Source organism: Sitophilus oryzae, unplaced genomic scaffold (assembly GCF_002938485.1).
Source record: "Sitophilus oryzae breed Bouriz unplaced genomic scaffold, Soryzae_2.0 scaffold_1621_pilon_pilon, whole genome shotgun sequence".
Lineage (NCBI taxonomy): Eukaryota > Metazoa > Arthropoda > Insecta > Coleoptera > Curculionidae > Sitophilus > Sitophilus oryzae.
In genome coordinates, this window is record NW_022146305.1 from 1,887,187 (window position 1) to 1,901,375 (window position 14,189).

General features: G+C 31.2%; 2 protein-coding genes and 1 long non-coding RNA gene across 6 annotated transcripts in view; 1 reads left to right on the forward strand and 2 right to left on the reverse strand.

Annotated features, from left to right (window-relative positions):
• Positions 1-14,189, forward strand: part of LOC115880327 (longitudinals lacking protein, isoforms H/M/V-like) — a 32,014-nt gene that overhangs the window by 9,457 nt on the left and 8,368 nt on the right. Inside the window, exons 7-10 of one of the 4 annotated variants that reach the window (XR_004049835.1) lie at positions 494-795; positions 6,559-6,765; positions 8,808-9,328; positions 9,459-10,106. Coding sequence is in view for 2 of the 4 variants with exons in the window: in XM_030897528.1 (XP_030753388.1) it covers positions 494-795; positions 6,559-6,765; positions 8,808-9,134 (836 nt within the window). In the remaining 2 variants the exon portion in view is untranslated. The other 3 variants (XM_030897529.1, XR_004049836.1, XM_030897528.1) reach the window with 3 other exon arrangements.
• LOC115880406 lies at positions 1,726-2,306 on the reverse strand. Its single transcript, XR_004049872.1, has 2 exons — positions 2,039-2,306; positions 1,726-1,787 (listed from the first exon to the last, which is right to left on the reverse strand). It is a non-coding gene; the product is annotated as an uncharacterized LOC115880406 (long non-coding RNA).
• Positions 6,863-7,865, reverse strand: LOC115880365. The gene is made up of 3 exons (XM_030897575.1): positions 7,592-7,865; positions 7,211-7,528; positions 6,863-7,140 (listed from the first exon to the last, which is right to left on the reverse strand). Exons 1-3 carry the CDS (start codon positions 7,731-7,733, stop codon positions 6,956-6,958), a joined length of 645 nt encoding a protein of 214 aa, XP_030753435.1. The 5' UTR covers positions 7,734-7,865; the 3' UTR covers positions 6,863-6,955.

Sequence of the window (14,189 nt, forward strand, 5' to 3'; positions counted from 1 at the left end):
ATGTTTTTTATATATTTATGTTTATTTATTTTTTTAACGTTTCAACGTATTTTTAACTATTTAGATTTAAGATCTAGATTTAAAAATGAACTTTTTTATAATAAAAAATTAGAAGAATTTCGAGTTTGTTTTATTAGAAAAACATGATATAATTTTTAGTCTATTTTGCAGGGATTTATTTTAGTGAAAGAGACAGGTAAGTATTGCGAAAGATTTATAAATATTTTGCTGTTGAATACTTGGCTTGTTTTGAAAAAAAGAATAATCAATCGCCCTGTAAATATACCGGGTGCGTCTCAAAAGTGGCTCACCCCTATAACTTTTTTATTTTATCAGATAAAAAAAACGAGATTTGCTATGTTAGTATATGACATATATTAGGATTGATTGGTGTATTCAATTGTTACGCACTCGGTATTTATGTAATAATAATAAAATTATTAAAAAAAAAACAATTTAGGATGCGATTTAAACAAAAATTGACTGTTCCCAGACAAAGGTACCACCGTGGAACAGATCATGCAACAGAACCAGCCCCCGATGGGTACCAAAAGGGGGCGATTTCTGATGCGGCAACCCCGTATCAAACGGGAGAGCGATTCCAGCCAGCCCTCCGACTCAGAGGCACCGTCCCTGCACTACCTGAGCGTACCGTCTTCCGGGAGGATGGAACGACAGCATTCTGATCCCTTGCCAGCGTCGCTATCGCCGCCCCCTGGGAATCTGCTGGCCATACCGGGGGCGGTACTGGTCAAGCAGCACTCGCATCCGCTGTTGCCCAGTCAGATACAACAGGTACTACTCAGGAAATTATATGAGTTTACCGTAAAACCCTTTTTTTAAAAGATAAATATAATTTTTTTTACCTACGTCACACATAGGTCATTTTCGCCAATTTAGGCGGTAATAAATAATGCCTTTAAAATTTAAATTATTTTTTAAAACAAAAATAAATTTGTTTGGTAAGAAAATAAATAAATGCGTGGGATAATGATATTTTCTTTCATTTTATGCTTGTAAAGGGTGTCTTACGAAGATATTATTTTTTTTCATTTTATTATATCGAACTCAAACAAAAACTGTAGTTCGTTACTTTTTTGTAAGTGAATTTATTAGTATCTAGAAGGTTTACTAAATTTAATTTTTAATTTTAAAGTTAATTGAAAGTAAAAATTAGCTTGAACAATGAAAAAAACAACCTAAAACATTTAACAAATATAAATAAAATGATAATAACACTATTTTACTAGAGAAATTTATGTAATAATATTTTTATTTAATCACTATCGATATCCTCGTCACTACTAAGGGTACAAACATAGTGAAGCATCTAGATGCGATGCTCGCCGCGATGCATCCTACGCGCACGTTCTAAGCACTGCAAACGAGTAAGTGCGCGTAGGATGCATCGCGGCGAACATCGCATCGAGATGCCTCACTATGTAGGTACCCTTTTAGAGACATAATATCGATGATATCATCATCCTGACTAATATTTTCATCAAACTCTGATGCCTGTAAAGTACGCTCTCGAAGTAAATTAAGAACTTCTTTGATAAATGGTTCCTTATTTGACCGTGTTCCCACACATTTAGACAAAGAGTAATAATAATAATAATTACATTTTTTAATAATTTTCACTATTTCATTATAATGTTCGTCGCCAACATGTTGCCCTAAATTTAGCGTGTTCAGAACAAATGGCAAAACAGATGCATTTTTGTTCTTCAAAGAATTGCCTTCACACCAAGCAGAAAACAAGAGAGATTTTTCTATTGACATGGTACCTAAAACAATATATATATTTACTCTTGGCACATCTTGGCAGTTAAATTTAGGATAGATTAATCGATAAAATGATTGTGAATACGAAAAAAATGTTCTTGAAATAAATCTGTATAAATCCTGAATTATAAACATTTTTAAATACAAAGTTATGAAAAAAAACTATTTTTTTCTTATTATTAAAACATTGTATCTTTTCGCCAAGTCACAAGCTTTTTAAACGGATATTATTTTTTTTAATAATAAATCTTACCTTATGGTACACAATAACACAACACTACTTTTTAAACTCACCTTCTATTCGTAACAACAAAATTCGAAACTTTATGAACTAATGACAGTAATTTTACTATGCGAAATAATTCAAACAAACTTTGACATTGTCATTCTGGCCATGGCCACTTCTGTTAATATTAAAATATAATATCGCAGATATAATATCTATGGGGCCCTACCTCCAAGATGAAATATAAAAAAATATTTTTTTCGACATTCAATTTTTTTATTTATTAATTCCTAAAATACATAAAATGACCTATGTGCGTCAGTGAGTTAAGAAGCTCTTAACTCACGTATTTTGAGTGAGTTAAGAGCTTCTTAACTCACGCATTTTCATTACCGCACTTACTTGTTTATATGACTACCAAAGAAAAAAAAAATATTTTGTAAAACATTTATTTTGCACTAAATACAAATAAACTGTTCTATTGATAATAATTATAAAAAAATGAAAACTTATTTATTATAATATGTTAATGATACAGTTTGAACAATCTTTCAAGTAAATGCCTGATGAAGCATATTATTAGCGATGGGAACTATCGAATGAATTAGACTATCGAATGGTTACTGAATGAATGATTTCAACTATCGAATGGTTTTATTCGAATAAAATCATTCATTCATTTGTATACTAAAGCATATGTGACAACCTCGCCGTGCAACTAAATGGTTATCGTTGAGCTACGACTATCGAATGCTTTTGATAAATGAAATTTAGTATTCGTTTGACTTTTGTGTGCGTCAGTGCATTATTAGTTCTTCCAAATTTTTATAACTTCACCTTGTAAATACTGTGCTATTTTTGCGTTTATTAAAATATTTAAAATACTAAAATAGTAGTTTTTTTTAATTGACGATTGTGTGCGTGTGCAGGTGTCCGTAGCCCGATCTTTCAATTATTTAATTTTATATGGTATATATGGTCTATTTTTTAATGGGAAATTTTGAGAAGTAGCAATTTTTAAGAGAGATGAGATGAACTTAGAATTAATTTTAAAAATACATATTTGTATTTTAGATGTTTTAATAATATGAATTAGTTGAACTTAATAATCATATATATTAAGTAATGTGGTTAAGTAAATGTGGTTATCGAACTCAAACTATGGGGTGTGAAAATTAAATTGAAAGTTTTACACGTGCCAATTTAAAAAAAAGTTAACGATGTTTGTATTTTGTTTATGCTAATTCTCTTACATGTAGTTTTTTGCAAAGAAATATTTCATTTATTTTTAAAGTAAATGCCAGTAAAAGTAAATATTATTTTTAAATAGTAATATAAAGTACCTAATATAAATAATTTTGATTTCTAATTGTTTATTTATATTTTCCTTCCATTACACTGCATGCTTAGAAAATTAATAAATGTTTATATTTCATGATTTTAAAGTTTGTTGTTAATATAACAAATTAGTTCTGTAATTATTATTATTTAATAAACCAACGTTGCCACAAACAATTTAAAGACTATATTATTTTTAAATAGGATCTAATATAAATCATTTTGACATCTGATTTGTTGTTTATATTTTGCTACTACGTAAAAAAAATGGTTATTTTAAATTATTTTAAATTTTGTTGTTAATAGGTATAACAAATTATTACTGTTATTATTATTTTTATTAAACCAGTCTTTACTTAAAAACATTAAAAATCATTTTCCTACATCCAAAATAACAAGTATTATTGCAGTGTAACAACAGAATATTAATAAAAAAAATGCAAAATATATAGACATACTATCCCTAACTAACTAAAGCCAAACAATAATATTCTTTGCTAATATCAACTAATACCAATATATGGCAACAGCGCCCTTCATAATGTATTTTCTGTGTAAATACTAGCACCTCAATAAAAAAATAATGTGTCCTTATCTTTATATGACTCCGCAAAAAATCAAAGATGCCGGCTTCTTTCATAGCATTGCCACCACCGCCTGTCGGGTTTCTCGGAAAGAAACCTACGTCGCCGGGCGACAACTAAAATTCAGTTAATATTTTATTATAATCGATCCTGACGAATAAATGAATTTCATAAATGAATGAATTTTATAAATGAATGGTTTTTGCTGCCGAATTACTAGAATACAATAGTTCAAGGCAGATGACGGATCTATTCGATAATTTTTATTCGAATAGTTTTCAACGAATGTTTTTTACTAGCTATCGAATTATTCGAATGAATTGCAACTATCGAATGTTTCGATAGTATTCATTCGATAGTTCCCACTACTACATATTATTCAATTTAATAGATATCATAATACGTTCATTAATAGTTCAGTCATTGGGGATTTTTGGAAAAAAGTCCGGAAGTTTTGCAACTTTGCAGGTTTATAGGTTTTGGGGTCCCTAACTAAAATCCATAAAATGCATATTTCCAGACTTGCCGCCGGCGCCGCCATCTTGCCAAGATCGGTATTTGCCCAAAATACATTTGTACAAAATACCTATTTTGAGGTTTTTGTTGAACTTTTGGCACAAAAACTTTTCAAATTTATCATTTCAGTCTAATAACTATTTAGTCAACATCAGAGAATAGGTACATTAAAGAAATGCTAACTTCATGTTAAAAAATGGAAACAGACGCCACCTGGTGTCGCCTGGCAGTACTAGCTAAATTGAGGGGAATTGGAGGGGCGGGGCTTAAAAGAGGGGAAATTAAAAAAAAAATTGTAAGTATCACTGACTTACTGTTTAAAGTTAATAAACATATTTTTTATTACTTTAATATAATTTAATGTATTAAAAAATATGTCTATTAAGTTTACACAGCAAATCAATGATATTATTAAAGGCTTATTATTCTCAGAGAAAATTCATAGTAAATAAATTACACATTAGTAAACAATATCATTTATTTTTTAGAGCTGCGATTTATATTACAATAATATTGAAATATATATATTTTTTTAACAATGAAAAAGAATATCCCGGAACCTGAAAAAGAAAGATAATCAATTAATGACTTAAATTAGTTCAAAATACATTTTGCAAATAACTAGTGAATTGGAAAGATAAACATACTATTAAAAAGACATTTTAGTAGTATATTATCATCTATTTACTGATAATACATAAGTATATAATAGGTAAATAACATGCATAAGGCACTATGATACAACTACCTGTATCATGATAACACACTAATATCACAAAAAATATATGCTAATTTAAATTCCTTTTAATGATCTAATGAAACACTATCTAGCCTCAATGCATGCCATTCCAAAGGCAAAAAAAACTGTTATACCAAATAAATATAAGCTGAATAAAACATAAACCAAGCCAACGTGCATAAACAACCAAAAAATGCATCAAAAATACTTTTATCAGATCATACCCTTGGATATATTATGTATTTTATATATCGCACATCCGTTCAAAAAGTTTACTAACTCAAAATAGAGAATATAGAGAACATTGTCAGGAGAAGTAAAAGAAAATTTAAGTTAAGGCAGTATGCTCCTTTTTGCATATTAATGGCCAAATAATATAATGTTGATTTAATAAAATTTTACTGGCATCCTTCTGAGGTATAAATCAGATTAAAGGGACATTGTTTTTGTAATAATTGTTTGTTTTGTAAACATTTTTTGAAGACAATACAGTTTTGAACGGGCTGTGCGATATAAACAAGGATCTTACTATTATTTGAGGTTAGAAAGTATGTAAATAATATAAAACATAATCAAAATCATTTTTCATCATAAATTATAGAGGTACTTACGTGTTTTGATATTATTATCAGGAAATAATACGTTTAGTTAAACAGGTACGCTGCCAGGCAAGTTCTATCGGCGGGTCTTTGCAAAAGTTGAAATCTAAAAATACAAAAATACGTTTACATCTTAGTTGTATTTACGAATAAAGTATTTGTGTGTAATTTCTGACTTACCAGTTAACTGAATAATCGCATTAAATACATCCAAATGGTAATTTAATATTGTAAAAAAGCAAAATTGTTTTAAAGCACTTGCCAGGACAGCCCGGCCAGGGCGGCCAGCTTCTTTGTTGGCAAAATGGCCGCGGTATCATGATTTAAGCAATGTGAGTGACAAAGAAAGCCAATGCCTGGCAGATGTTGCTTTCTTTGTCGTTGGTCCTGGCACGTTTAAATTTGACTGTTGCCTGTTTTCCCATACAAGTGACACCCCCGTGGTCAACATGTTTCATTTATGTCAGTAATGACAGGTATTGATAATTTCGATTCCAAATATCTCGAAACCATCAAAATAAAAATGAAACTTCTACACCCTGTATCTCTGGAACTAAGCATTTTAGGACATATATTTATACGAACTTTTTTACTTAGTTTTATCTGCAGAATATGCTGCCGAAGTACGTTCCGGAATACAGTTCGAACCACCCTGTATACCCTTATTTATAGATACAGGGTGGTCCACCTTAGAGTTGCCGGACTATAAAAAATATCTATTATAAGTGTTTATACTGTTTATATACTTTTTTATTCTCTTTATTCTTGTAGCCTCTATCACCACCGCTCAATATCCATCTGAGTCGCCATAGCGATACAGATCCAGCCGAAAGAGCTATCAGTCCGGTGGTGGTGGTCAGCGCAAGCGCTCAAGCCTCCTACCCTGACCTCTCCAGGTCAGACGTAGCCGAGGTAGCACCGACGCAGATCCTCAGGGTGAGGACAGATGAACTGAAAAGAAGTGCATCATCGCCCCAGGTGAGTTCCACACGAGAAAAACTATATTTTGACTCAAAGTATTATGTAATAAAAGTTTATAACACATTAACACGAGACCAAAAAAAAGCAGTAGAAATTATACTTAAAAGAAGATTACAATAACACAATAAAGGGAGAAAGAAATGATATAAACATCGTCATCATTAAAAAACACACAGTATATGATGTATTATTGGCATCGTTGTTCCAACCACTGTTCGCATTTCTTCCTCGACTCATCAACTTTCTTCCAAGGAATTTCAGGCCTTCTCAAATAATGATCTTCTGGTTCCGTGCAGAAAATATCATAATGGGGTGGGCTAGCATAAAAGTATGGACCTCTATGAGCTTTGATCATGTTCCAAATCGCCGAATCTAAAAAAAATTGTGTGGGTACCCTTATTAGTACCATATCAAGCATTTTGGAAGGTTCTGTGATACATACTTGAAGTAGTTTCGCTTTGACACACCTCTGTATCCACCGGAATTGGTTCTTCCACTTCAATTTTTCTAGATTCTTTAAAAAACACGTTCTTTTCATCACCATTCAGTGTTTTTTCAATATCATCTTCATTTTCGACAGTTATATCATCGTTTAATTCAAGTTCGTCTCTCAATTTTCTCATAGTCCTTTTGAAATCATCAGTAAACTCATCTAAAGTCTTTTTGTCAGCTTCTAATTTGCTGAGGTACTTCGTTTTGGTTCCTGGGAGAGGTCTTAAGAAGCTCTCCTTGTGGTACTCTTCGAAAACGTCAGTTATGCCTAAAATTACCCAAAGCGTAGATGAAAGTTTTGTGTTGTTTTTGGAACAGAATATATTTTTACCACTGCTGAAGTCACTCTCATTATCGGTTGACAAAATTTCAGGAAATTCAATAAACATGGATTCAACATGTGTTTTGTTTAGAGTCTTTGGTTCGGTACTGTCTAAATTTGCAGGAACTTTAGATAGCTCGTGTTTGTACATTTTTTATTTTATCTGCCAAACTTTTATGACATTTTGACGAAATACGATCACAAACTAACATTCTCAAAATGTAGCTCTGTAAAATAAATCTCAAATTCTGTAAGTAAAATGCAGAAAAATGTCTTGCTACAATGTTTGATCTATATGATCGTTTAGGTTTACAAGAACTACTATTATTGATAAAACAAATTTTCTACTACCGGGACCGTTCAGAAAGTTTTTATCGACCAAACTTTTAATTCTACTGGGGTATTTCAAAAAGTAAACTCGGCCAAACTGATTTTACGTTCGTTTTCTTCGTTTAAACTAACATTCTCGAATAGCTCTGTACAATAGATCTCAATCTTTAAGTAAAATGCAGAAAAATGTCTTGCTACAACATTTGATCTATATGATCGTTAACTAGAAAGTTTCCAAGAACTACTATTTTTGATAAAACAAAATTTCTACTACCGGGACCGTTCAAAAAGATTTTATTGACCAAATTTTTAATTCTACCGGGGTATTTCAAAAAGTAAACTCCTCCAAACTGATTTTACGTGCGTTTTTTTCGTTTAAACTAACATTCTCAAATAGCTCTGTACAATAATAGATCTCAATCTTTAAGTAAAATGCAGAAAAATGTCTTGCTACAACGTTTGATCTATATGATCGTTAACTAGAAGGTTTCCAAAAACTACTATTATTGATAAAACAAATTCTCTACTACCGGGACCGTTCAAAAAGATTTTATCGACCAAACTTTTAATTCTACCGGGGTATTTCAAAAAGTAAACTCAGCCAAACTAATTTTACGTTCGTTTTCTTCGTTTAAACTAACATTCTCAAATAGCTCTGTACAATAATAGATCTCAATCTTTACGTAAAATGCAGAAAAATGTCTAGCTACAACGTTTGATCTATATGATCGTTAACTAGAAGGTTTTCAAGAACTACTATTATTGATCAAACAAATTTTCTACTACCGGGACCGTTCAAAAATATTTCATCGACCAAACATTTAATTCTACCGGAGTATTTCAAAAAGTAATCATCGACCAAACTGGTTTTATGTGCGTTTTCTGTATTTTCCAGAGTAGTACGCGTTCTAGTCATTGTCCAGTGATCAGGCCCGGACCTGCACTAGGCTGTAACTATTGTTGGAACACTGTGGACACTCACGGGAGGATACTGAGGAGGAAGACGAAGTACCACTGTCCGGAGTGTCAGACGAACTTGTGCATAGTGCCCTGCTTTCAGGAGTACCACGAAAGACACAGTAAGTACATTTGGAAGATAATATATAATTATTACAAGTTTGTTTTAATGATTGGCTATAATATTAACAAAAATCAATCAAGGACTTATATCGCCTGGTCTAGAAGCATGGACTTTTGTATAAAGGTTCTTTGTGTAACGTAATTTGGCACCAAGAAGGGATTTTCGAAATTTCAGTTCCTAAGGGGATGAAATTAGGGGGTTCTTCGTAACTCTTGGTTTTCTAAGCATACAAATTGGCAGAAAGGTTCTTTCAAATGACATTAATTTTTGCGAGAAAGTGATGGGATGAAAATTTGTATGAAAATTTTGAACAAGGGTTCATAGAGTGACATCAGGTATGTAGCACTAAAAATTATTTTCAAAATTCATCACTTTAGGGGGTAAAATTAATGGGCACATTATTGAGTCTAGTTATGTATAATAGGGTACTATCGGAATTACAGGTTCCTTTTAATTTGCTTCCAGGTACTTCACACGCGGACCCCGTAACACTAACTAGTTCGGTGATGAAAATGTTCCCAAAAACCAACACTATGTAACACTAAAAAAAAACGAAATCAGTTCAAAAATCAGTGTTTTTTCGAGAAAAAAAGCGTTTGGTGCGCGCAAATCGCCGTCTAAGGTGATAGGAAGCTTTGGTGATAAGGGTGGTACGGCCTAAGATGGTTATAAATGTATTTGTGATATGATTAAAGTGAAAGAAGAAAGTATTAACGACTAGTTTTGCTGTTTTGAGCTCTGTGGTACTATAGGATTTATTCGAAGATGGATCTTGTTTGATCTTTTTTCAAAATTTTAAGAATCTCTATTTATTTATATGTATAGTATATTTTTTATGAGGAAAAAATGCATCTATTGTGTAATCCAAGATAAAACTGGCAGAAGTATTGCTCAGGAAAAGAAGAATAATATTTAGGTTAAGAATTTGGCGAGTACTACACAAAAATTGGTATTTTTTGAAGTTGTTAATTATTATTAATATCAATCCCTTTTACTTGCTGAGGTGGAGGAAAACAGAAACTTGTATTTTATCTCTCTGTCTGGAGATAAAAATAATTTGTATTTTTTGTACGAATTTTTGTACATATATGGGGGTGTCCCACTTAAAATGGATACAAGCCAATATCTTGATGGTTCGTTGAGCGATCTTTTTCATTTTTATATGTAAGAAATGCGATACCTCATAGACGTACGTTTGAATGGGGTTAGATATTTTTCGAGTCAAGAGTAAACTACCCTTAGGACAGTATTTATTTCAAATCTGATAAATTATATTGAATCCCCCTTACCTAAGATACTTAAGTTCTAATTTTGATAAATATTGATACAGGGTGTGTCATTAAAATAAGACATTTTTATTTTTATTATTGTTTTTTTAAGTACTTACGACGCCACTGGATCAACAACTGGTTTATTTAAGTTTGGTCGAAGATGTTGACTTTTAGTTCGTTATAGTTTTATAAATCTTTGTTCAGAGCATATTTTTCAAAGTTAATAGTGATTGTTTTAAATAACTATTTGGATTTTTTAAAATATTACTCAATAAAACGAATAAAAATCACTTTATTCATTTGTATTAGCGAACTTAAAAAACAATTTTTTTAGAGTAAACAAAATAAATTGAAAATATTTAATTTTTTTGTATCGTATCTTAATTATTATGGAAGCTATCCGAAAACTTAAAACGATTATTAATTAATAATTGGTTATTGATAATAAACTAGTTGTTTATCCAGTGGCGTCGTAAGTACTTAAAAAAATAATAATAAAAATAAAAATGTCTTATTTTAATAACACACAACAACCTGTATCAATATTTTTCAAAATTAGAATTTAAGTATCTTGGGTAAGGTGGATTCAATATAATTTATCAGATTTGAAATTAATACTGTCCTAAGGGTAGTTTACTCTTGAGTCGAATAATATCAAATCCCATTAAAACGTACGTCTATGAGGTATCGCATTTCTTACCCTGGGCAAAATGTACGTCTTATAGCCATACGGCCTCCTGCCAAAAATGAAAAAGATCGCTCAACAGACAGCCAAGATATTGGCTTGTATCCGTCTTGAGTGGGACACCCTGTATATGGAATTGTTATTGGACTTAAATACGACCATATATTTATGTAACTGTATATAATACGAGCCCTAACAACAATATGTTGGGACAAGGTCTTTTTTTGCAATAAAAATAGTAATTTGTTAAAACGACTCCATTTATTTCGTTTATTATTCTAAATTCAAACATTACAATATGATCTAGACAATTTTACTATATTTTTATAACTTTGCAAACAAATCACTTTTGATAATAGTTTATTTTGCCAAAATCAAGCCAAACTTGCTGACAACTATATATTGGGACGGCACAACAAGAAATTTGTTTAATACGGTGTTACATCACCTTTCGCCTTAACAACTGCCTGAACTCTTAATGGCATTGTATTTACCAAAGATTGGCACATTTGAGGAGAAAAATTATCCCAAATTTCCTGCAGTTTTGTCCGCAAATCAAAAATTGTTCGTTGAGGGTGGTTTCTTAAATATTGCTTCATTTTATGCCACACAGTTTCTATAACATTGAGGTCCGGACTACTTGCAGGATGGGATAGAACTTTTATATTATTATTACCGAACCAATTTTTAGTTGATTTTGCTGAATGGCACGATGCTCCATCTTGTTGGAAAATATAGTCTTCGTTTGGAAACAACTCTTGAGCACTAGACAAAAGTGAGGTTTGGTTTGGTTTGGTATTTTTGGGCGTTAACAGTGCCATCTATAAAATTTAATTTGCCCAAACCTCTTGCTGACATGCAACCCCAAACCATAATCCCCTTAGGAAATTTAACAACCCTCTTTAAGCAATCTTTATGAAAGGCTTCTGCTTTATTTCGTATTATTCGTTTTCGATGATCTCCAACGCAAACATCAAATTTAGACTCATCGCTAAATATGACCTTATTCCAATCATTTTGTGTCCACGATAATTTAGATTTTGCCCAATTGTAGCGATTTATCTTTTGAATTTCTGTCAGTAGCGGTTTTTCTTTGGCCTAAATAAGAATTTGTATCAATAATCTTCAGGTAATTGATTATTCACACAAAATAAAGTTTACCTTGTAAAACCCCAGACCGCATTTATGGATATATTTTCGGCAACATTCTCTTGATATATTTAAACCAGTTACAGTATTCCATTTAACTGTTACTTCGCGAAGAGTACTTCTTCTCGCAGACTAGCAAATTTTTACTGAATTTCTTAAATCTCTCTGAGATACCACTTTTGGCCTTCCCAAACTTTTACCTCTAACGTCTACATTGGCAGATTCGCCGTTTTTTTTTTATTATATTAAAGACCGTGGTTTTTGGAATACTTAAATCATAAGAAATTTTTCGAATTGTTTTTCCCGTATAGTTTTTGATTTGTAGCTTTACCATTACTTTGAAATAAATTAACAGAATTGAAAATTAAAAAAAAATAAAATTACAGTAAATCTCACTACTCAAAGTATCGAGTCACTTACAAGCTGTCAATACTGAAGTAACCAGTTTGCGACATTTGTGACGTTTGTAGACAAGCCGCCTATGATGATATTAATTAGTTAAAAATACTTGTCCCAACATTTAGTTGTCAGCAAATTTGTCCTTTTATGAACAAAATCCGCTACTGTAAATATGGATTGATTTACAAATTCATAAAAATATTGTCAAGTTGTTTAGGATATATGCCTATGTTTATATTTCAAAAATTAAACATATATTTTTCAGTCATTTTGAAAAACCAGGGCAATAATTCCAAAATATGACCTTGTCCCAACATATAGTTGTTAGGGCTCCCATTTCCTATTTATTGTTTTTTTATATATATTTTTTTTGTTAAAAATTGACATATTATGATATTGAAGATATATATTTTTTGTCAAAAGCTTTTTGGCGACGTATGTAGCTCCGAAAAAGCTATAATATGTTTAAATATAACAAATAAATTATTTGTAAATATATCCAAATTGTTCAAGATGATTTTTTTACACGCTTGTATTGGTTTAAATTTAAATGTGCTAAGAAGAATACTGAAATATAGTCAAAAATATATGAATTCGAGGTGGCTATTCAATTGGGGCATATTTTTATATACTGTGTCAAAAAAAAAACATGTTTTTAGCTGTTAAAGAACCTTGAATTCAATCCATGTACTTAATATAAAAAAGTATGTTTATAAAATGCATATTAAAATGTAATTTTTAGTAGGAAGTGATATGTGTTCTACGAGGTGTTTAGGCGATTATTGGATATAAATATTTTTGAAGAAAAAAAAATTGTTTAGAATTATTTAAAAAAAAATCAAAACATTCCATTTGTATTTAAATATCTGCTGTTATATATAAAAAGTCAAATTTAATATAACGATAAAATTAACACTTAATAGTTGCTTGACACCTAGTCTGACACATATACAGGGTGGCGCCTCTCATAAGACGCTGAGGCTCCAAGGAGAACGACAGTTTGTATATTGAAATGGAACTTTGTAAGCATACGTAGGTTAATTTAGAGTTCTACAGGGTGTCCTCGAAAAAAGTTACATACAAAATTGTGTTTTTTGTATTGGAACACCCTATATATACAGGGTGGCCCATCGAAAACGTTCCGCCAGGCATAACAGGACAACAATTTGAAAAAAGTTGGGGGATGACACCCCCGCTTAGAGGGTTGAAGATTTTGCAATAATTTTTGGGGCAAAAGTTAAACCCCTCACAAACAAAATTGACGTGTTTTTGAATTTTCTGAAAAAAAAATTACCCTGGCCGTTATGCCTTGCGGAACGTTTTCGATGGGCCACCCTGTATGTTAATTATTGATTTGCGGATTCTGAACTTGAATAAAAATAAAAAGAATGAATTAAATGATGAGAATTATTAGAATCAGGGAGGCGCCACACTGTACAACCAAAAAAAAAAATTCTGGTAGAGTACTATATACCCAGGAAAAAAATACTCTACAAATGAGATTAGAGAAACAAAAACCGATTATTCTGGATATAAACATTCTGAATCATGTGATAGTGTTTGTACCTGCAACTTTACGAGTCCTTGTCTGTTTAGAATGTACAGGGAAACGATTTTGGTGGTTTGAAAAAATATTTTTTGAAAGGACAAGAAAAAAAATCGATTTTTACTGGATCGAATATATATACTGTA

Excerpts from the sequence above, each read along its gene's own strand:
- LOC115880365 (XM_030897575.1), bottom strand. The coding sequence starts at position 7,733 with ATGTACAAACACGAGCTATCTAAAGTTCCTGCAAATTTAGACAGTACC. Across the intron at positions 7,529-7,591 it reads TGAGAGTGACTTCAGCAGTG|GCATAACTGACGTTTTCGAA; the intron begins GTAAAAATATAT and ends GGGTAATTTTAG. Across the intron at positions 7,141-7,210 it reads TCAAAGCGAAACTACTTCAA|ATTCGGCGATTTGGAACATG; the intron begins GTATGTATCACA and ends AATTTTTTTTAG.